General features: G+C 43.4%; 2 protein-coding genes across 9 annotated transcripts in view; one reads left to right on the top strand and one right to left on the bottom strand.

Annotated features, from left to right (window-relative positions):
* ITP (ion transport peptide) overlaps positions 1-20,106 on the bottom strand; it is a 43,455-nt gene extending 23,349 nt beyond the window's left edge. For 2 of the 4 annotated variants that reach the window (XM_089084811.1, XM_089084812.1), the window contains exon 1: positions 9,906-10,124. In XM_089084811.1, the coding sequence (XP_088940937.1) occupies positions 9,906-9,920 (15 nt within the window). In that variant the 5' untranslated portion in view covers positions 9,921-10,124. Of the gene's footprint in view, positions 1-2,956; positions 3,786-9,905; positions 10,125-19,224 lie in introns of those variants that run through there. The other 2 variants (XM_089084813.1, XM_089084814.1) reach the window with 2 other exon arrangements.
* The window catches only part of LOC105428980 (peroxisomal leader peptide-processing protease-like), a 173,350-nt gene that overhangs the window by 135,404 nt on the left and 13,562 nt on the right, over positions 1-24,384 (top strand). The window lies entirely within an intron of this gene.

Here is a 24,384-nt window from a genome sequence, read left to right as displayed (position 1 = left end):
AAAAACGCGTGGTTTTCTATCTGAAAAATTTAGAAAGCAGAGAATGCAGAACGATAAGCAGCTTTAGATGCGACAAATATTTCTTCCTAATCTCTTTATCTCTCTATTGAAAAATACGTTTCGAAGAAATGATCACAATTCCAAACATTCCAGGATCGAAACTCGGTTTCCTCGATTTTGTGTTTTTACTAATCTATTATTTTAATGCATTCGCATCTCACGAGCATATAAATTTTTCTTGCAAGTCAATTGTTATTACACATTGCAAGTCGCACATTTCGTGATAAATGAGGATCTTTGGATATAAATAGATAGAAAAAAAAAAATTTAATAAGAAAACGGAAATTAATCGAGCTTCGTAAATATGAAAAATACTCTCAATCTTTTTAAACTATCGCGTCAGTTCCGCCTCGGACGCGAATTCTCCACACCTGTTAGCGCTGCATCGCCGCCGCATTTAGGCCGCGTTTAACGGACGCTAGCTTACATATCGGAGGACACGTGTGCGGAGGATGCGCGCGCGCGCGCGCGCGCGCGCGCGTGTGTGTGTGTGTGTGTGTGTGTGTATGTACGTGTTGTGTACGTTTGTGGCTCATCGAGGCGTGAATCGGCTGATGTTTGGCCCTCGCCCGGCCATGCGAGAGCAAAAGATTTCTCTGAATGAATTCTAAAGATAGACCCCGTAACACACGCCCTTCCCTTTCACCGTTTCGTCTCGTTCTTCTTCCTCGATGACCTCTTCGAACGCTCTTTGCATCTCTCGCTCTCTCTTTGTCTGTCGCAAGTTTCCTGGATGTAACTACACTAACCACTCTTACATCATCCAGTGATTATTTTAACACATTATTTAAGTTACATAATTAAGTTTCCTATACAACTGCGATCGCAATTACTATAAATTCTAAACGGCTCTGTTCAAAATAAAAACTCATTTTTTTTTATTTTCGTCGTTGTTTTCGTTCACACGCGTACGTATAAACGATATCGTAAGAATGAACAGTCCCACGCGAAAAGCGTCGATTGGGAACGCGAACGGGTTTCCACTCGGCGCGAGAATCGTGACGCAACTGAGCATGAGGTGATTTTAAAATTTCCCACGGTACTCGCGCGCGCAATCCTGTTACTTTTTTTGTTTCTTTTTTTCCTCTTCATAATGCGTACTGAAAAATTCTCTTTTGGACCGCGCACGAGTGGACGGATGATTTCTTCCGACTTTGATCGCGGAGTCTCGTCGATCGAGGCGGATAATCGATCCGCCGCGGATGCAGAAAAAAGAGAACCATCGCGTGGGCCGCGATAGAAGGACAAGGAGAACGAGTGACTGAAAACGAGCAAAGAGGCCGCCGCGTCGCACGCTGCGTGCGTGCGTGCGTGCGTGCGTGCGTGCGTGCGTGCGTGCGTGCGTGCGTGCGTGCGTGCGTGCGTGCGTGCGTGCGTGCGTGCGTGCGTGCGTGCGTGCGTGCGTGCGTGCGTGCGTGCGTGCGTGCGTGCGTGCGTGCGTGCGTGCGTGCGTGCGTGCGTGCGTGCGCGCGTGCGTGCGTGCGTGCGTGCGTGCGTGCGTGCGTGCGTGCGTGCGTGCGTGTTTAGCCGCGGTCCATGGCCGGTCACCTAGCACGCAGCGCGTTGCTTTCGCCTTTTTCTTCCTTTCCTTTTTGCTGCGGCAGAGGAAGGGAGAAAGAAACTACGTTTGCGTCCCAATAATAAATATTGACCCCGCTTAGAGAAAACGCTCTGGCGAAATTGATCGGCTCCGGCCTTTAGAAGTGATTATCGATCGCCTGCTATTTATTCTTCAGTTTGCATACGCTGTTTATCGCTTTTGGTTTTGAATGGAAAAAAATATGAAGACGGTGAAAAGAAGATTTTAATAAACGGAGCACTTATCCTAGTTGATACAAAATAAATTTGAATCGCGAATTGTGTCTTGGAATCAAGACTATATCAGACGGTGACCAGAACAAACATCGAGATGCCGTCCGCCACCCTTGAATTACTCTCCAGCACCGCACAAGTGCGCAAAGGTCAAGTGCATGAGGGGTTAACCGCGCTCTTTAACACTTCAAATTACGCGCTCGCTATTTTAAGTGAAAGCAACGCGCATACATCGTAAGACGAGATAATTTTTCCTTTATGAAAACGCTGCAAAACAAGTGCGAAATACAACAAATTTAATACCTCACAATTTAATTTTTAACTTAAATCGGAGTACAAAAGAAAGAAGAATGTCAAAATAAACATTAGACTTTAAAATTGAAAATAAGCTAGTTTTTTTAATTGTATACTTGAGTAAAAATCAATTTCTTAATTTTAATATTGTATATTTGTCAAAGATGAATTGAGAAGTTAATTTATTGAATAAAAATAAACAGACGGAAGTTGCGAAAAGCAGCGTGCCGACACGAATCGCTGTCGGTCGTCGTCTATTCGACCACCTGTTTGCTTCCACTTCTCGAGTCTCGATTCGAGCAAGCGGGAAAATGCGAACGCGTCAAATCTCTTTCTTATTTCCATTTTTTTTTGTTCTCTAAAGGAAAACGCAGGCATTAAGAACTATTTTCTGATATTATTGAAACACTGCCAAGGATAATTAATTATAGATCGATTCGAGTCATTAGAATTTCCGAATGACGCAACTTTGAAACTCGTGGACTTTGGAAACCGTAGAAACAATAAAATTCCACGTGGTTCATCGATAAAATGTCATGTTTTCTATTATTGTAATTTTGAAATTCATAAATAAACTAATGTGGAATAAGTGAAATCAGAAGTTTGAAGTATTCGTTCTCATGAGTTACATATGTACGTATCGCTTGTTATAGCTCACAGGCTATATATAACGTTATGTCAGGGATATCATTGATATGATCGAGGTACGGGCAATGTATCTGACGTCGGACGTTTCTCGAATTTCGTCCGCGGGAAGCAAGGTTTCAACGAGTGATGCAACGGGACTTACTTCGTTACTCGCTTTCGCACTCGGTCCTGGTTTATCTCGCGCTTCTGGATCTCCTGGTCTCCGTCTCCGTCGGTGCGTCCAAAGGAAACTGGGCCCCTTTTTTCTCTCTGTCTTATTATCTCTTACTCCTCCCTCTTCTTCCCGCACTGGGCCCCGACAAACTTGGGATTCCCCTTGTTTCTTCCCTTTTTCGCTCACTTGTGACACTCGCCGCTTCGATCCTACGATCGACACGCGTCCCCGAACAATAGCTGAACGACGCGAGCACTGGACCAACGAACGCGGGACTTAGGCTTCTCGAATCTCGCGGATGAAATCGAATGCGTGTATAGAAAGATCCGTTTGCGGAAAGATCGCGTCTTATCGTTATCTCTTAGCGGGTGATGATCTCTCTTTCTCTCTCTGTCTCTCTCTTGCTCTATGCCTTCTTTGCGAACACAGTGTCTGTGTCCGCGAACGTGTTACAAACGACTCTCACACGGTATTCCAACGCTATATAGAGTCGTGTGTGAGCGTATAATAATGGTAGTAGTAATAGTAGTAGTGATACTAACGACGACGGCGGCGGCAGTGGCTGCGGCGGCGGCGGCGGCGGTGGCTGCGGCTGCGGCGGTGGCGGCAACGGCGGACAAGAGAGATGCGTCGTCTCTCGTGGAGGCTCGAGCTAACATTAACTAGCGCGGACTGCAGTCGCTTATAATATGGCCCGACCGCGCACCAATGGGATCCCGCGTTCCTTGCCAGACCCCCACCGACTCCCCCCGGGCCCCCCGGACCTCTCTCTACCACGTCGTTCTTGGACCCCCCTCACGCTGCCTCTCCGCTTTGCTCCAGCGCTCTCCTCCTCCTCCTCCTCCTCTTCCTCCTCGTCCTCCTCCTTCGCCATCTCCTCCACTACCACCATCACCGTCCGCCACCACCGCCGCTATTCCTTCGCTCCCTGCGCGCACCCTTCCTTGCTGCGTCCACTCTCCCTCCGTCCGTCGTCCTCCGTGAGAGAATCGAGACCCCCCCGCGTGTTATTCCCGATTGTCGTTCCTCCTTCGTCCTCCCATCTCTTTATGCGTGCATACGCGCGTGTATCTATCTCTCTCTTTCTCTCCAGATCTTTCTCGTCGCCCGGACTCTCGTACCACACGCGCTTTTTCTTTCTCCTCGTCCCTCTTCCTTTTTCTCTCCTCTCGCCTTTCCCTCTTTCGCGTGTATCCTTCCTCCTCCCCCCTATCTCCGTGCATCATTGTCCATCTCTCGCGGGCTCTCTTTCCCTTCTTACGGGGCCGCTAACGTACTACGTGGACAAGGACGGGGGGTGAGATAGAGAGAAACAACGGCGAGGAGACGGATAGGGATGGAGGAAAAGTGAGGGAACGAGGGGGACCGACTCTCGCACGGCGACTCTCAACATGGGTCGGGGACCTGGGGACTCCCGGAACGAACGCGCGCGGGGCCTCTGTCGCTGGAGAGGTGCGCTTGGAGAACGCGGTTACGCGAGCGCGAGTAGTGAATTGTTGCGCTACGGTAACGAGAGTAGTAGACAGGTAGACGAGAGCGCCTCGGAAGCGTCGCTTCCTTCCGAATCGTAAATCCTAACGTTCGTTTTTCCGCTCGAAAATAGCGAAAGCTGCTACGTGGTAGTTCGAATGCGAGGAATGCGACGTGTGATCTTACACGTTCCACATCTTCCTCGGATATTTTTGTTAACTGACCTCATTGTACGAAGATTTATCTTCCGAGCGGATCTTCAGACGGCCAACTCGCCTCGGGAACCGATGACGGTGGCTATGATTAAAAAACGATAAAACGCGCATCAAGGTGTACATTTAAGTAAATCAGCCGGCTGCGAATAATCGTAAAGACGCGAGTGCACGGTCGTAATGAAAATCACTCTATAATTAAGACATTATTACGAAATTTCATTATGCAACAGCACAATGCAGTTCCGGCCATTACGTCGCGCGTAGAATGATTTAAGCGGAAAAATGACTAGCAGATACATATCTGATGGGCGCAAAAATTTGCCTAATACCTCTAAAAAAAATTAGAAATTTTAATTCAATACTTTAATAAATCAAATTTAGTAAGCTTCACGCGACCACTACATTGTGCGGAATATTTCATATTTTTAAATCATTTTTCCGCATTTTTTATTAAATTACATACTAATATTTTTTTTCCCCAAATAACGTTACCAAAATCGAAACTCTGGCTATAAATACACTCAATGTTTTTTGTGAGTAACGTTCTACGAATTCTGACGCAACTTTCACAAAGGTCAGTTAGGAATTCGGCGTAGGTAAACGATGGTGACTGCCTGTGATCTCGACATAAGAGAACAAGCAAAAATCTAGGCAACCATAAAATTTGGGACACCGGCGAATATATGCAAACCCACCCGCCGGTTGCATCAACCTAGAGGAACAGACGCCGGTTGCGCGATACTCGTGTCTTAGCTATTAAGAGTGTCGTACATAATGACACGGTGACTTCTTTACTTGTTTCCTTTTTCTTGTCCCTCCCCCTTAGCTCGAGGCAACGAAAAGAATTCCAGAGGCGAGAGCAATTATTCTAGCCGCTTGTCCGTCCGTCTGATTGACGCGTTGCATTTTCATCTGCGATAATCACCTTCGTAATCGGCTCGTGTCGTCTTCGCGAAATTGTCTCGTGAGAACATGAATAAATCATTAATGAATACGAGTCGATAATCGTAACGCACGAAGGTACAGTATCCGCGGAAAATTATCGCGCGATTATACGATTTGCATGACGCAATTATGTGTAACGAAGTCGATTATCGTTTCGACGTCTCCTACCGGCACAAAGAGAAGTAAACGGTTCTTGCGGTCTTAAGATATATGAATTTTCCCATCGATATGCGGAGACTCACGTCCGCGAAAATGATAAATTTCCCTAGCCTTGGATGACGGTAATAACACCGACGGCGTATTAGTCGCTCAACCTTGTTTCTCGTTTTCGCTGGGGAATTTACATACGCTGGTGTTAATACGCACGATTCGCGTACATCGGGTGCACCTTTAATTAACCGTATTGCCGCGCATAATCACCGGTTATTTCTGGCCCGCTTAGCGGCATGCGCGAGATAAGGCTGATAGAGATAAATCCTCATTGCGGTCTTAAGGTCGATAACTCGCGACGAGGCGGGCGCAGATTGCGGAAAGAGCGTGATAAAAGCGCTCGCGGGCGCAGAACTGAAAGGGAAAATGACGTGCGAGAACGAGTTTTCGGATCATGCGACCATCGAGCGACCGCCAATAACGAACGAGTTTTATGCTACGAGCAGAAACGGGAGATAAGATGATAAGGTGCCCGCACGTTTATTATGAAAGACACTCAGGTCTAGGCAATTCCACCACGCCTGGAATATCAACAAACAGATGCGCAACACTTTTCTACTAGAAACAAATGCAACGCTCTTTTTTTCATTTGACAAACAACAATACATCAATAATAAAAATCCTAGAATTTTTATTTGATTTACTGATTTCCAACATTTGAAATTTAATGTCGTAAGCTAAGACGGTAGAAAGATAAAAATACACGAACGAAACAATTTTTACATATTTAATTTTCATAATTAAAAATTCTGAAAAAAATAGTAATTGATTACATTTTTAAATAACGTGTCGAAGAGAAAAGGAATTTATTTGTTGAATAATTGCAGCAGCTTGAGTAGGCATCGCGCATACAAATGCGCAAGCCAAACTTTCCCGCCCGGTCGCTTTCGCGATTGTCTTAACGAAGCGTTGCCATAAGCAAAAAAATTCGTCGAATTGATCTCTAAAAGTTTAATCTTTTTAAAAAAATTTTTCGTTTTATTTCGACTAAATGTACCGTCAAAAATATCAATTAATTTAACATTAATTTAACAATTAATTGAATAGCTGATGTCACCGATTGTGCAAAAATTGCATTCCGTTATGTGAATAATATTTTATAAATACGATTGAACAAATAAAAATTTTTTCGATGACGTCTCAACTACAACTGCTTTGGAAAACACCATGAGTTTATTAGGATGACGCAATAGATGTGCATCCTATGTAGGATTCTATCGCGTGAGCTCTGTTATTACCCGTTGAAATGTGATGAATGACGTTTACACGAAATCAGATAAGCGGCGCGAGCATTCAGCATCTTCGGAAAGTTGAAAATATCCGCACACGCACGGGATTCGCTGGCATCGATCGGCCGACGGACGATCCCTCGTCAACATATGGAAATGCACCAGTAGCGTCATGCGATTAATTTACGCACGGCGATTCACTGCTAGTATTCTCGGAGCTATATATTACCATTTCGTATCATCTTGTTTTTTTTTTGTTTTCTCACGTTGAACGTTGATAAGACGTTGCATAACGTTGCGCTTCGCGTCAAGAAAAGCTCGCATGGATGATTCACTTAACTAAGTTGCTGCGTAATGCCGGGGAGGAATCAATTAAGTATAATTATATTATACTTGGTAAGTGTAGCGACCGATATCTCCGTTTTTTTTCTATCCGGAAAGTTAGCGAGCGACGATATAGCTGGAAATAATTTTCCGAGAGTCGTGACAAATCTGTACGTGAGGTAACAGCGGCGAACATCTCGGATAGTTCATCCGGAATCGTATACGCGCGTAATCGATTAGATCAATAATCATAATTCAACGAGAAAGAGAGAATAATTCTTTCATAATGTGAGGGAATAATTTACCTAGTATTAAAAATAACTTTTTTATAGCAGTTAATTTTCCTACTTGAATTTGAATGTCAAAGAACGGAGCTGAGATTTAATCTATTTGTTCGACATAAAATGCATAAGATTTTAATATCGAAACGCGCCAACTCGATTGATTTTTATTAATGATAATTGATTTATATCATTTGTAAATGCGCACGTGATCCGATCGGTACACGTGCACCTTCATCAACCTGTCGCCGCAAATAAATAGAGTGAATAAAAAGTGTGACGTAAATATTTTTTCCTCTTTTTTTTTTTTTTTTTTTTATAGCAAACGGGTGAGGTCGGTGTCGTGAGATTGACACGTCCACTGATCGGTGAGGTCGCGAGGAAGAAGAAAAAATCCGGCAACGTGTCCGCACACATTTGCGCGTCGCGTAAAACGTTCGTGCGGATGATAAATTATACTGATGTGTCTTCGGTCATTTGTCGAGTTTTTGTCGGCGGTCGTTTTTCTGATTATGAACGTACATAATCAGAGAAACGACCGCCGAGTCGAACGAGAAATATCGTACGTCGTGTCGATCGTCCACATCGGTTACGAAATAAACGACCTGATCGCAGATCCAGAAAACAGCTGACGATGAACTCTTCTTATTTATTCACTTCCTCTTTTTTTTTACATAACGACATAGCTCGAGGAGTGCAGAAAAGTTATCTTATATTAATGGAACACCCTGTATTAATCCGCGAACGCGGAACCTGACCGATTGATGTATCAACACGTTGATTGCCTCATCCTCGCTCGGCCTTGCGATGAAAAAACGCAGCGGATAACTGTATTTCAAGTTTCCTGCGATTTCTCGTTGCTTGAAGGTACCGCTATAGCACATCGCGCAAATCCTAACTAGCTAAACCATAAAATGTGTCGAATATTTTAGAATCGCACTTTGATCGTAACAACACACGCATTTAGATTAGCTTGTTGTCAATTTAAAAGGACGCTGAATAATTAATTAGATCTATCATTTGCGTAATATTTGCTTAAGCCTTGAAATTATTATATAGAGTATATAATTAATTACAGACGTGTCAACTATGTCATTATAAAATTTCAAGAACATAGAAGTTTTAAGATTGGAAGAATTTCAACGGGAAATATAAAATAAATGGGAAATATTAAAAATAAGTTTAAGAGTTAGAAAAACAGATCGTATCGTTACGTATTCATAGACATAATTAGCGAATGAGCTAATTGTCGTGGAATTACCGTATCATTATCTCCGAGTGAACGAATCGATAAACATTGGCGGCAGGTTCTCGTTTCCGCGTGGAATGAGCATGCATGCGAATTACTCGCTAAACCACGCGGCGCGTAAATAATTTCGCTGTCGCGATTACTTCGGCCGGGATATATCTGTCGGGATTTATTAATATTGCACAGCAAGTCGATCGTGGGTGCGAGAGATCCAATCTTATCTTGACTTCCTTCTCCAGATACGCGCCGTCAATAACGGCAATAAGGAAGGAATACCGCGGTCGCGCGGCTACCTTCGTTCGGCGAGGCCTTCTACAGCACATTAACCCGAGCTCGTAGGGCTTATTCCGACGACAAGGTTGAGAATCGATAAAATAAAATGTTGCAAAGGAGAAATGAGATGTGTCATAAATGGATTTGCTGTAGGAAGCGCGATATAAAAGCGAGACATTCAAACTGAGTAATTCGATGCAATATATAAATGATAGATAGAAGAATGATAGAAGATACTTTAAGTAATTGGATGCATCCAATTACTTTAAAAGTAAAAAAAAAGATGATTTGAGCCTGAGTTCCATGCGAGTGATCGATAAATATATAAATATAAAAATTAGAGCAGAAAGATTAAAATTTTATATTAAAATCTAAAAAAAAAAAGAAATTCTCTTTAAAAAAAAATTGTAAAAATAAAAATCTTGAATTTATAATAATTTTGTTTCTTCTCTAATTATGATATTTAATTTATAAAAATTAATGAGAATATATACTTTGTACTTTAACTCAAATTTATTTTGAGTATTATATATATTATCATAATTAGTCTGTACTTTTTTTCTTCTACAGTTTAATATCTTTTAGTTTTATCGACTACAAAATCCGATATAATTTCTGAAAATTATCCCTAACTTGTCAAATCAGATTTCAAGATCAGTTTCACAGTGAATTATATGAAATCTTTCGTGGTTTATCGATCGATGATGGCAGTATCGAGCCAAAAAATCGCTGCGTGCTTACCTTGTTTGAGATCATAACGCATATGTTTCGGCAAACGAGAACGGTGAGTGACTCGGTTATAGTCGAGAAAAGAAGCGTCGTCAGTTCGTCGGAATCGCAAACGTATGTAAACTCACGAAGAGAGAGATTCCTGTGAGCGAGCGAGGACCGGGCCAACTCCCAATTTAGGTTCCCACGCGTCTCCCTGTGCTCGCTTCTTTCACTTTTCCCCGAGATATTACCCACCCCTCTCACCCACACCACTGTTCTCACCCACGGAATACCTACGCAACAACGTCGTGAACCCGAAGAGAGGTCCGTCCACATAATCGGCAACACGCGTTTTCTCACTACGCGCTCTTTCGTCTCGCTTCGGATCTCACGGCGATTTCGCGGCGGGTCGCATTGTTTCCGAAAGAGTCACGTGACACGCGGATTTCTGTCGAGATTCTCGGGTCCCTTCGATTCACCACTCGCGAGGGTGTTCCTCGAGTTATTCTCCAGCGTGGAGGAAAATCGCGCGATTGGTCTCGTTATTACGACACGCCGATACTTGTCACTCGCCATGCTTTTCGGTACTGTATTCATCAGATTCTTCGCTTAGTGTGAGTCCAGAGAATTTACGAGCAGCATAAATTTTTGCATAAAAAGGAATGCCTTATTCCAGAGAGCTGATAAAGTTACAACTCAATTGGCATTGCTTCTTTATGAGTGAGAATTGTCGTATTTAGAAGTCGCGTTATTTAGTGCAGAGGTAGTTTCATCAAGTCACTCGTATAGGAGGAACCTTTGTATCGGGGACCGTGCACGAGTCCGGATTCTTCTCTCTCTCTTTCTTTCTCTCTCGCTCTCTCTGATGAATTATAATGTCCGTATCCGTGCCAGTCGGTGGTCGGTCCGGCCGATTTTCTCACGCCCACGAAGTGCCGCCCGCAATCGCGCGAGCAACTGGATCACGTAGCACGGAAAAAATTTAATTTGCCGAAAATTAACGAGCTCAAGCGATTGTACGTAACGTTCATTTCGCAAGGAATATATTATTTTGTTCGTTAAACTTCTAACTTGATTTACGCGGGAAAATAATACTTAGGAAGAAATTTGAAAAGTGTTTCCAAGAATTCCCTATAAGCCACACAAGTTGCAATGTCATCTCTGACCTGGTTCTCTTCACTTCATTTGTTCTAACGATTTTTTTCGATGCGAAATTCCGACGAAAACCGACCGTCTTGTTAACTGGAACGTTTAAAGTCAATGAATTTGAGAATCTTCACGAGAGGTCCAGCTCAAAAAGGTATCCTTTTTCTCGTACCACAAAGAAAACGTTCCAATCCATAAATTATGGCAGTTTTAGGAAATTTAAATAACACCGCCCGGATAATATCACGTTCTCGAATTTGCGAAGGCCTTCTTCTCGCCATTTCATACGGGAAATCTGGGACACATAACACGGATAAGCACATGTAGGTTCGATTCGGGTGATCTTTGTAGCGACCGTCGAAACCGAACAGGAGACCCGGCGATCGCGATGAGCACTAACTGAGCTTTATTCACCGTGTCATGTGTTCGGGTCCTGGTGAGCACATACGGAGCTTAGGTTGCGAATTCTTCTCCCCTCACATAGCGTGCCCCTTGTAGGTATAGGGCACTTAACACAGTTAAACGGACCCTCCTGCCTGGCAATGTGACGGGGAACATTACCGCTCCCGCTCCGCAGGCTCAGCTTCCGCGAATAGCTTCTGTGGTCCAGACGACCGGCCTGAATCGTGCTGACGCAAAATCGCAAAGCGTGTCGTGTTTTAGAGGGAATTTTGGGGGAGATTTGTTTGAAGAGAGAAAAGATGGGGGAGGGGGGGGACAAATTTCGACGTGTGATGCAAACACATGAAATACGCCGATGAATGAGGAAGCAGAATAGAATGACCGCTGAATTTACATTTGATAATATTTTATGATGTTACCTCTAAATATTATATAATTAAAACTTGAAATGGTTACTTAATGGCGGTAAATAATCAGATAATATCATTATATTAATATTATAATATTTTGAAATAATTTTAGATGATTTATATCTGAGAATTTTTTTTCCCAAAGTTCTTCCTTTAAATTTTTTTTCTCTGATACAATCAAATTTGCTCGAAGCGAGGAATTCACGTTACCCACGTCATTACGTATCAATGTCAATCATCTGCGTAATGATTAACATTTCCGGCGATCGTCTATCGCGACGTTCGTAAGAAATTCGATCTCATCGTTTAATTATGCGATTTGCGGGACGCGCTCCTCGGATATCTCTCTTTTAAGAGACATCGTAAGCTCGGAAGTGAATTATGGTGCACGCGCGCTGATGATTAAGGAATTCAAATCCGAGAAGTTCAACTTTGCGATTTGGCGGAGCGGATGCCTGTCGTGGTGAGCCGCCACTGACCACGTAACACCAACAGGGAACTATCGTACGGGAGTGACTCATGTGTACATTACAGACGATGATCTCGCAAGTCGGAAGACTCGCGCGAGAGGAGGAGAGGCGGCTGGAATCAAGCACGGGATACAAGCAATTCATTCATCAATGGTTTATCCCAAAGGGAACGCTTGCGCGCTCGATTCAGCGTACTTCTAGGAAACAGGAAGATACATCAGCCAGATGCCTCCTCAAATGCCGGCCAAACTCTTCTGGGTTAAATATTTCTGTTCTATGAGAAGGCAGCGTTCTCCATCTCTCTCGTCGCGACTTCTCGCGCTCGATTCATCTCGTCTCGTCTTTCGCGAGAAGATTAATTTTGCGCCACGAAACGCGGCACGAATTTTCTGCGAATCGGTCAACAAATAACTCGAGCTACTTGATGGCTGAATAAAATAATATTAAACGTAACGGAGACGAAGGATTAGAAGACGCGAGAGATAGAGAGAGAGAGAGAGAGAGAGAGAGAGAGAGAGAGAAATCGAGAAAGAGAAGGGTGTCGTCTCTCGAGGCGATCTCTCGTTATTTTTTCGTCACCGGTTCGTTCTCGTTGCGAAACGTGAATATATTTTCAGCGTCGTTGACCAGAACACATCGTTGGCGGTCTCTTCCTCCGGATTGTACGCTTTTGCCGAGCCGAGGAGAAGGCAGACAGATACGCACAACCGTAGTGAACACGTACGTACGAAGACGAAGATGCCGAAGGTGATGAAGGCAGTGAAGAAGGAGAGCGAGAGAGAATTTCCTTTTGCAGCCTATGCGGCGGCGGGTAGGACGCTATAAATAACCCGACAGCCTCCCTGAGAACGGAAAGTAGCTCGCCTTCGAGTTCCCGGGATTGCTTTCTGGATCAGTGGCCGCTCGCGCGAGCCGCGCGACTCCGATCCTGCGATTAATGAATCGCTGGCGACAAGCCTAAATCGCGGGCACGTTTAATTTCCGGTGAATCAACGATCATCATGATAAATAGAAAATAGAGCGGAAACCGCAAGCCGAAAGTAATGCCAGATGGAATTACCGAAAATACTTTGACATTGCTGTGTCATTACACAGACAGCCTGTATCTCCTTAGATATTTGTGACATCTGACAATTAAGATATATAACTTTCTCCTCCGTTCGCATTTCCAGCGTTGAGAGCAGATAGTCGAAGCTAGGCGAAAGATAGGATTTTTAATCTTTTATCATATATGTTTATCATATAAGTGCAGAAAATGCAAGTGTATTAATGGTAGATGTGTGATGTCTCCATTTTTTTTAAATCGAATCGATCGATAAGAATTCATTTTTTGAACAGATAACAGACAATTCAGACATTACTCGACCAAGCAAGCTTTTTTCAGCGCCTATTAATCTTTTGATTTTTAAATTTATTAAATAAAAGAAACATATTTAAGAAACATATAACCCTCATTAGTATAGTTATTATTTATTTTTAATTTCCATTTATTTCTTTCTATATCTGATTGAGATGATGACTCAAATTTGTTCTCTTCTTATACCGGACACCCCTTGCTTGCTTAGATGAAGACTAGTAATGTTTGAAATAAATATAGATCGATATCAGCTTTATCTCGCTTTTATCGAGAGCGCAGTGTCGCGAGTTCAAGACACGAGCGAGAGGGACACCTGCGCGTGGGAGCGTGCCTCGGAATTATCTTTCTATCAAGATCAACGGTACTCGGAAGGAAATTATCTGCCCAGTGTAATTCGAAGACAGTGAGAGAGTTTGCGCGAGTAATACGCGGCGGCAAAAGCGAATCGTTCGTCGATGTCGAAATTGCATTACGACGACGATGATGTTGTTGCATCGATTCGCTCGAGTTTCGATTTACGCGGAATCGAGCTTACGTCGAACATCGAACTGTTTTGTTTTACTTCCGCGATGCGATCTCGTATTTTACAAAGAGATTCCACTCATTCGGCCAATTATTCAGCTCTACGTCAGCGGGGTCTGCCCGAATTCTTTCTCGTAGAATTTTGCAATTAGACTAGATTGAAGGAACGTCGGCAGACGATGGGCACCATGTGATTTTCAAACGAGACTCGGGAAGAATTCTACGTGCTTTCTCACCGTTTAAATTACAGGCGAAACTGGATCTTTTATTTGTTGACGCCGCTGTCAGCGGGTCAAGATCACGCCAGAATGACGTCGTAATGGCGAGAGAAATGACGGGAGTTTCGCGACTGCACAGAACGAAATCAAGACCACGGTCCCGACATCGCGTGCGTGCGTGCGATGCGACACGCACGTGCAATTGCAATTAATGGTCCTCGGCTCGGCGCGGCGATTGTTAAATTGAAATAGTGGAAAACGCCCGAATTACGAATATCTCGCACGCGAAGTACGTACTCGTGTTACGAACACGTGTATAATGCGAAATGCGAATGACCAATTGAACGTTCCTGACCTTTATTCAAGTGTGACGAAAAGTATCATTCGAGTTTAATAAACGAATGGAATAGCGAAAAAAATAAAAAAAAAAAAAAAAAGAAATAAACGTAAAAATACCAGATACATACGTGCGTGCGTGCGTGCGTGCATTTTTAAAAACTATAACGCGGAAATATAAAAAAGATATTTTTATTAACATAGAAATGAAGTGAAGTAAATGACATAATATTTCGCTGTATCCCTCATTATATCTCGCATTTATTTTACTCTAGCATTACCCGCTAATCTATGCTGATATTATATATTGTATATCATTAAAATTGCCTTTCATTATATGATTCATTATATGATTCATTTCTGTCATCGAAGCAAACGCGCGTTCGCGCCTCATAATTTCCATAATTCTACCCGCTATCTAAATCTACTTCAGCGATTGAGTGGATATGTACACAATACAGCTGTCCGTATTCCGCTCGATAAGATTTAATTCGAACGTATCTTACATACCTACATTGAACTTCGCCGCCGGCGCGGCGGCGTGACGCGATCGAAACGCACGCGCTGCACCGGTTTTCGCAGGCTAGCGAAATGCCATACGTACATTATGGCATTAATGTACGTAAATAACAACCGTAATAACAACGGCCCGCCCAAGTGAACGACGGAAACTGCGACGGTTGATCGGCCGCGCACGTGTCTTGCGAAAGGGAGTTAAATCGCTGCGACATTTTTCGCGTGCCGACGAAACGGCTCGCTCTCGCGTCAACGAGATTCCGGTCGAGATTGGTGTCGAAACGCAATAATCTTCCGCGCAGCATCACCTCGCGGGGCATCATCGCGCGATGCATCATGCGGCGCACCACGCGCGAAAATCTGAAGCAACGATGCGGCCGGCCCCGGTAGAGCCCCCCCGTCGTCATCGATGCAACGTCGATGTAGTATCGATGCAACGCCGTCAGCACGCCGACGCGAAACGCAATGACGTCGTCGTGACGAAGTCGAATCGCTGATACCGCAGCCGCGAAGTCAAAGTCTCGTGACCTCGTGCGTTATCGCGCGCACGCCGCCGCGCTTCATTCAGAACTTCGCTCGTCGTTCTGCAGCGCGTGCACCAAAGAGAGATACGATGCCCCGCGAAAACGGCACGTGCGTTACGTCGTTATTTGTGTCGTAAGATAATAAACGTCTCGTAACGCTATTTGTCATTCTATCCGCAAGTTTTGCACGCTGTTCTCGAGTAGCATTTAAAGATACTCTGGAAATCTAACGTTAATTTTAATTCGGCGCGCATCCAAAGTTTCGCTCGTTTTTTCCCTTATTTTTCAACGGATCGTTTCTTTTACTAAAAATATAAAGAAACGTAAAACATTGTTCTATAAAGATATTCTATGCCTAACGAAAAAGAGATAAAACGCATGTATAATTTAGCTTCGCGTATATAACATTCGCGATAATGAAATGTAAAATTATGCTTCCTGCCTATTTTGATTTTTGTAAACAAGATTCTATGACGTTCTCAAAGAGGACCTTGTGCATGAAACTGGTCGCAGCTTTTTTCTTGCTAATGTACGGTAAAACGATGCGGGAAAATCAAGACCACGGTCTCACACGAGCCGAGCGAGAGGCGTGCCTTAGTCTTTCGTCGGATTCCTCACGATATCATTCTCGCGCGACCGTGCCAAGAAGCAATTGAGGCGAATTAAAGGGACAATTAGGAGAGCCGGGGCTTCGGACAGACAGCTGGACGCACCGAGAAATTTCTTAACCGACATCGGCGCCCATATAATTTTTTACGCGCGATACAAATTTCACATGACACGATGACTCTTAATCTCATTTTCATCACAAATCAAACGAAAAAAAAGAAAAAAAAAAATCAAAAATATCGAAATGTATCAAAAGTAATGTTTTAATGAATAATCTTTTGGAAAAAATTATAAATTATATTTTCATTTTACTTAGATTTTCATCTTTTCAACTATAAGCAAAATTTGAAATGAAAGATTGAATCTTTTTGATTGAATAATATTTCGATATTTTTGGAAATTATAAAACGAGGGAATGTTTGTTGGTCCCTCCTTGCGTACGCTTATGTCACGCGACGTGCTGATATCGAGTCTAACGACGATCTCGCGCGATCCTCTCGCCCGTCGTCGACGCGATCTCATTTCGTTGGCTACGTCATCTGGACGAGCGAGCGAGCGACAATGGAATCGCGCAATTTCATTTTCTTACTGCTAGTTTGCGACGCGTTACTTTGCGATTCGCTTAAATCGCGGCCGGAGCAATTCAACGCGTGCTCGCGCTTAAACGATTCTTCGAAAGCTGCTGTAAATATGCATTCTTCTCCCGAGAGGGTCGAGACATGATAAAACACAGGAATAAAATACAGGATACAGGGAAAAAAATACAAAAAGATCCTATCTGCAGAGAAAAACAGAATTTTCTAGTTCACTTAAGATAATCGTCCCAATTTTAAGTCATTTTATGGTTGTTAACTACGATTTTTTTGTATTAAAAAAGAGTGTCCATCCAAAGAGTCAAATATGTATTCAAATATGTATCCATTTTGCATAATGACATTCTGAATTTTTAGCTGTTACATTTTACTAAAAAAAATAATTTTAGTCGAATAAAAACTAATTATTTAAATTTTAATCTACATCTGCTACCCTTTTCTTTGAAATAATATTTTTTTCTTTACTACACTCAATTGTAGTCGCAGAGTACACATTTTGTTTATTTATTTTTTTTATCTTTTATATTGCATATCGCGTATTTTCACGCGATGTGTTTTATTTTTCGCGCACGTAAATCTCGCCTCGCGATAAGATCGATATTCCTCACGTTTATTGAAGATCGGCATGCGCCAAGACCGTTTACTTAAGAGATTTTATCTCTGATAACGATGTCGAAAGTTCTGATGCAAAGTGCAGCGCATGGGCATCAGATACTTCGCGCGTATTGTGCAAACTGCTGAGTGAATGGTAATATTTTCAGAGTACGTCCCAAGTTTCACATTCATTACACGTCGTTAAAACATCGTATTGCTTACATATCGTTAAAAAAAAATGCTAATTATATATCATTGAAAAGAGTACAGCGTAAAACTTCGAGCAAGGTGCTCTCCCACTCGGTGTAGAAACTTATAAAAATATGCGACTTGTTAATTATGCCGCTCGATTTTTCTTCCTGTCTTATCATTACAGAACCACTCTTCGGGCAACAAGATTACATTACGCGTAATTATCTTTAAATGTATTTGACTCTTTTAAATTTTTACCAACATCCCGGCCTGCATACACGACATAATTTTGTAGTGACATAACAGGAAAGCGGGGGACACGCGGGGAAAGCATAAAAGTCACGCGAGTCCGGCGATTGCGCCGGATTATTATTTATTATCGGCTCGTCATGATTCAATTCTCATTAACACGCGCGCGACCGGTTTCGTAACGTTTGTTGTAACAACGTCAGCGATCATCGTCATCGCGGTTACCGGAAGGTGCGCTTCGCACAACAATTCATTAATAAAAAAACACCGACGTCGTACGGGCGTACGCGCGTGTAATGACTTTTTTTTTTATTCATAACGAATGCAATAAGCAGTTCGCGTTGTAAAATATAAAATAATGCGTGTGAGCCATCGTTCTTCACATGTAATGCGCACGTTGCACCATGTGTGACCTGAATTGTTTATGCAGACGGTCGCCTTGCATTGAATCTGCGAGAACAATTTATCTAGATGCAGAACGCCACGTGTGTCTCTTCCTCCTTTCTCTCGTTTCTCAAATAACTGGAGCTTCATTCGAAGAAAATCAGAGCTAATTTTCGTGATTGACTTAATTGACCGCTTCTTATTTTAAGTGTCCGTCAACTAGCGAGATCTACATAAATTCAGTAATTTATAAGCTATGCGAAAAGATCTGTTTAACCTATCTAACTTATACGACTAACGAAACATACAAGCATAATTTTGAATTCTACTGCACAATACTGTTATAAATACTGGTCTCTTATGCCCGGTCTCTTATGCCCAGAGAAACTGTTTCAGTTATGCAAGTATCTAAGCATACTGGATTCCTAATATTAAAAGAGAAGTAACACAAACTATATCATGAGGTCGTTAGCTTTAAAGACATTTAAATCACTCGAAAATTCGACGTCGTTGTGCCACGATTTTTCCATGATCTTGGTAAAATTTCACTCACGCCGCTTCGAACAATGCGTCAACGAATGTGGGTTTGCAAAATAATTTTTTCAATTTTAAGCTCGAGTGAAGATTTTATTCTTCCTTTCAAAAAGTTCGTTTAGAAAAAACGCGAATTTTAATTATTATTCATAAACAATTAATATCTAATATCTTATTTTATTTTATTTTTTTTTTTTTTTTGGAAACGAAATATTAAAACAAAATTAAATCTTGGGAAAAATAAAATCGATCGTTCACAGATTATTAAAGTGCACATATTATCTGAGACATACCATGGCTAGATTCCTCTTCCGAACACTTGGTTTCCCGACGGTCGTGCAAGAATTATTTCTCGATCAGATCTCTCGATCGACGTCCGACGTCCTTCTGATCCGTGCGTCGCGGCGCACTGCGTCTAATATACACCTCTCTACGGGGTGTCCACCATTTGTACCCCGTCTTCGCCCCCGCGCTCGATCCTCAACGATCGCGTTTATCGTCGCCCTCTCACCACCCCACGGAGCTGCCCCAATTGTGCGATCCGGACAGAAATAGAGTCTGCAATCTTCCATAGAGTAATGAGTAAGCGCCGTCTACTTTTTCTTACGTCGTCGAGGCCGAGCCTCTTGATCTCGTTCTCAACACCCTCACAGCATCCGTCCTGGGGCATTCCATCGCGTGCAGGGGATGGAACGCGCGCCCTTCTCTCATCCCGTCCCTTCTCTTCCTCTGTTTACTTAATTTACTTGCGATGGTCCCTTAATGCCGCGATGCCCGCGATGATGTGGGTGGATATCATTCTTACGTATACAGAAGCGGATGATCACCGGCAATTTTAGGGCACACGTGGAAAGCGACCCGATGCCACGGTGCGAAATTATATCTCGTCCACGTGCCGGTGTGACGCAGAATGTCCGCATGTCCGCATTCTCCGATTGCATACATATTCGTTTGAATTTTCGTGAGGTGGAGGAATTGACACGTGAAACTTTGGAATGGACGGCGGATAATAATAAGGGAATTGTTAATGTTGATCCGCGAGTGAGGAACTATAATATTTTTGAAAAATAGATTTTGACAAATAATACAGGATGTTCCGTAAGCCGAAGTCAGTCACTTGGGAATAAGAATTCAAAAACAAGAAAGAAAGTTGATATGGATATATATCCGAAAATGCATTGTTTTCGAGTTATCGCCATTTAAAAATTTGAAATTGCATAGCTTTGAAATTTTTTGTCAAAATTTGAAAAAACAGATGGATCTTTATGTTTTAGTATAAGATTCACCACGTGGAAACACAGCTCGCTTAATATCTCGTGGCAGAGACCAGAGCTTCACAGTTGCACGTCTTGTAGCACTAAAGCAATTTTTATTTAACTTTAGTTATGTTATAAAACTCATAAAAACTATCTTTTCTTTCAAATTGTAACAAAAAAATTCGAAAGCAAAGTTGATTTGAAATTTCAATATGAAAATGAATGATAACTCATTCAATATGGAAATGAGTGAATTTCTGGATGTTCATACCAATTTTTTTTCTTATTTTTGAGTTCTCAATCACTTCTCAAGTGATGGCTTTTGAAGCATATGTAAAAATAGTATATAAATATATTTCGGTCAGTTGTGCGTTCATTATGAGCGCGCATACCTTTCTTCTTTTTCTTCGACATCGCACGACGCCCTGTCTTGTAATCATGGCTTCGTCTTTATTAGTTGCGCGATGTGAGCAATAAATCCACGTATTCGGCGTAAATTGAATGGCGTGCGTCCCTTCAAATCCTGGCAAATCAATTTTATTCAATCTCGGACGTAGCACTGTCATCATACTTTTGCAAAAACGTGGAACAGGTTTGAGGGATTCCGAATGCGTTGCGACAAAATTCAATTAACTTTAAATTCACGAGTCATCGTTAACTGTCCCTCAAATCATCTGATAAATCACGTTGGAATAAATGAGACGGTCAAAGGCGGCAAATATCAAAGAAATTCAGATCAGTTCTTTCTAAAAAAGTAATGCAATCTCGAGAACACAATATTTCTGCATTTCTTTATCCGAAAGTGTTTAACATGTTTTTACAAGTCTACTTTCGCTGACGAATTTCTTACGAGGAACGCAAGTTGCGAGAATCGCTCACTCGTGTTTCCCCGTAATTTTGTACTGACGTCATAATGAGATAATTGATGTGGCCATCGATAGCCGACCCTTAAAGAAATGCGGACATAAACCAATCTCGATCACGCGATTCGTAAAAAGTCTCGAGCGATCAATACGCGACGGTAAAAAAAGATGCACTTCATATAACTAATCATATGACGTCGATCGCTTTTGCACTTCGGTTGTACTTCGATCTTTGGAAAAATGTCTCTCCGCAATTTCCAAAGTTCTCATCGCGTGTGAGGCAACGTTCTCGATATTAGAGAAATCGCGCAAGGTGCGTGTCTGCGCGTTTGTATGTGTCACGTTTATTAATATATAATGACACACGAGTCCGAACGTGTTAATTCGATTCGATCGAGGTGAGAAAATAGAAGTTCCACGAATTAGCACCCGTTCGGTAAACGCAGAAATAACCGTGGACTTCGTGCGACGCGGCACGTGATGCCGCACGGTCATTTTTTTCTTTCCGCAGCAGCGAATTCCAGACTCGCGTTCCTCTGGGGGATCGAAGTCTAGAAGACGTCCAGAGTAGTCGTCATGCCAAGACAATTCCACGAACTTTACTCGAACAATGCAGAAAAATGACTCCGTTGTGGTTAGCTCGAAAAAGAAATCTCCATTTCATTTATAGAAAAAAATATCGTGCTATAGATTGCGAAAAAAAATAAACGCAATGCTGCAAATATTTCCTTCCCTCACTTATATATTCTAACAAATACTCGTGATTATTATTATTATTATTTTTATTAAACTCCCGTACTCTTTTCGCATCCTCGTTGTTTCTGCGATAGCATTGCGGAGAAGATTTCATCTGCAATCGCGCGTGTTTCCACGCTCGCGGATTTTCGCGCGTGGCCAAGACGTTCGATCGACGACACAGCGCGAGTCAATCCGCGTGTTGCATGAATTCATCGCACGAAAAGCCTTTCCAATTCCTGGCATGTTCCTGTACCAGTGGCTTCTGTGCCGCTTCTCGGCCATGCTCCTGGGCGCGCGCGCGCGCACACACACACACACACACACACACACACACACACACACACACACACACACACACACACACACACACACACACATTCTGCAGGCAGTTAGCCGCACCCGGTGCTAAGAGTTTTCTGCGTCGAGTCGCGACGACGGTCGATTTCGATGTCGTTCGCAGTCGCGCACGTGCAACCGGAAGAGATCTCTCTAACGTGACTGCTAATTACTTCGTTAAACATTTGCCAATCAAATACGGAAGTAGAAATTAAGGCGGACTCTCTCGATTTTGCATTAATTTCTTATCTCTCTGTATATTTCATCTTCTAGTTGTTTCAGCTTCATTATCCGCATTTCTCCTCCTTCCGCTTATTCCTGCGGAGAATTTTTGTTTTTCCGTTTTTTCACGTGGAAAGACTCGACCCGAGGTTCGACCGAGGGGATTAGAACGAGACGTTAATTTTACTGAAGTAAAAGAAACGCGCGGCGAGTACGCGGCGCATTCCTCACGATGAAATTACTTGGCGGCTATATATAGATCGGCCCCGCGGCCGTTCCTCTATATATCTTATTATGGTAAATGAAAGTCCCCCGATGGTGTGGTTACACCGGAACGATAGCTGCCATATGGGAAGCTTTTAGAAACGCGCGCGAGCAGGCGAGTTATGCGTGGCGATACGGGTCTCCCATGCGTTACGTCGAGAAAGAGTTTAAGTCCCATTCACTCGCTAAGGCGCGTGCACGCACGCACGCACGCACGCACGCACGCACGCACGCACGCACGCACGCACGCACGCACGCACGCACGCACGCACGCACGCACGCACGCACGCACGCACGCACGCACGCACGCACGCACGCACGCACGCACGCACGCACGCACGCACGCACGCACGCACGCACGCACGCACGCACGCACGCACGCACGCACGCACGCACGCACGCACGCACGCACGCACGCACGCACGCACGCACGCACGCACGCACGCACGCACGCACGCACGCACGCACGCACGCATACGCACGATGATAAATTCTCGATGCACGAACGCACATCCAAAATTGAAATTCTGTTCGTGCGTCGTTCTTGCGCGATATACACTAAAAATGTGACAACATGTGTTCAAGCAGTATTAAAGATTACTAATACTAATCGTGCATATCCAATACCAATCGGGAAAATATAGAGAAAATATCGGATTGATCCTCAGGAACGAGAAAGGCGCTTTTCTTTTCTTGAAGACTAGCCCTTGCGCTCGCTCTAAAATTAATGTCACAAGAATATGTATTTATCGCGCAACGTGGAGAGTCGAGTTCTATGAGAGCGAGGAGTTACGTATTATGCTAATCCTATCTCAAACAGACTAACCGATCGCTAAGTGGCACGGCGGTGCTGCTGCTGCTGCTGCTGCTGCTGCTGCTGCCGCTGATGCGCGAGACCAGCATCAGGCGTGAACAATGTCTGTAAACATTAATACTTAGATCTCGCCGAGAGCAGCTCTAACTCTAAATTAACTAAATTAACTGACCCAGGCTCCTGGGTCTCGTCGTGGTTTAGGTTTCACCGACCTCGATACCAACGCTGGGCCGAATCTCAGCATCGCGGCCATGGCGAAATAGAAGAGAAGATCAAGTTCTTTTCCAGATCTCGCGTTTCTCGAGACTGGCGAGTTTTTCCCCTGGAAGAATGTATGTATGTTTCCGATTGCATCTCGCCTGCTTGAAATATTGCTCGTGAATGACGAGAGAAATTTCGCGGACCAAGCGAGTACGCCGCTGGTGAACGACATGGCGTGTTCGCCATCGCCAATCCATCGAAAACCAGGAGAGACTAGGCGCTGTACGGCGCGATTACGTGCATGCGTGTACGTGCGAGCGAGTTCTCTCGTTTTATTTGATTTCTGCCGCCGCTGCCACGCTGTCTAGGCGACTAGCACGAGCTACGTTCTACTCTCCCCCCCCCCTCCCTCTCTCTCGCTCGAGCACCTCCACCTCCCTTTTGCCGCGTCTTCATCGCGTACACGCATACTTTGTCTCTTTCACTTCATTTGCTTTACTTTGCCTTCCCTCCCCTTCGTCTCTCAATCCCGCTCTTCTCTTTCTCGGTCTGTCCCTTTCCCCTCGTGCTCTTGGCTCTCCTCTCTTCTGTGCTCTCTCTCTCTCTCTCTCTCTCTCTCTCTCTCTCTCTCTCTCTCTCTCTCTCTCTCTCATTTCTTATTTCTCTCGGTTGTCGCATCCTTCCTCCTCTCCGATCCTGTCTCTTCTTTTTTCTCTCAACATCTTTCCCTCTATCTTCTTTTCTACAAGAGTTTCCCTC

Source organism: Pogonomyrmex barbatus, unplaced genomic scaffold (assembly GCF_055798465.1).
Source record: "Pogonomyrmex barbatus isolate J1 unplaced genomic scaffold, ASM5579846v1 scaffold9, whole genome shotgun sequence".
Taxonomy (NCBI): domain Eukaryota; kingdom Metazoa; phylum Arthropoda; class Insecta; order Hymenoptera; family Formicidae; genus Pogonomyrmex; species Pogonomyrmex barbatus.
The sequence above is the reverse complement of the archived record's forward strand: the minus strand, read 5'-3'. Positions and strand labels throughout refer to the sequence as shown.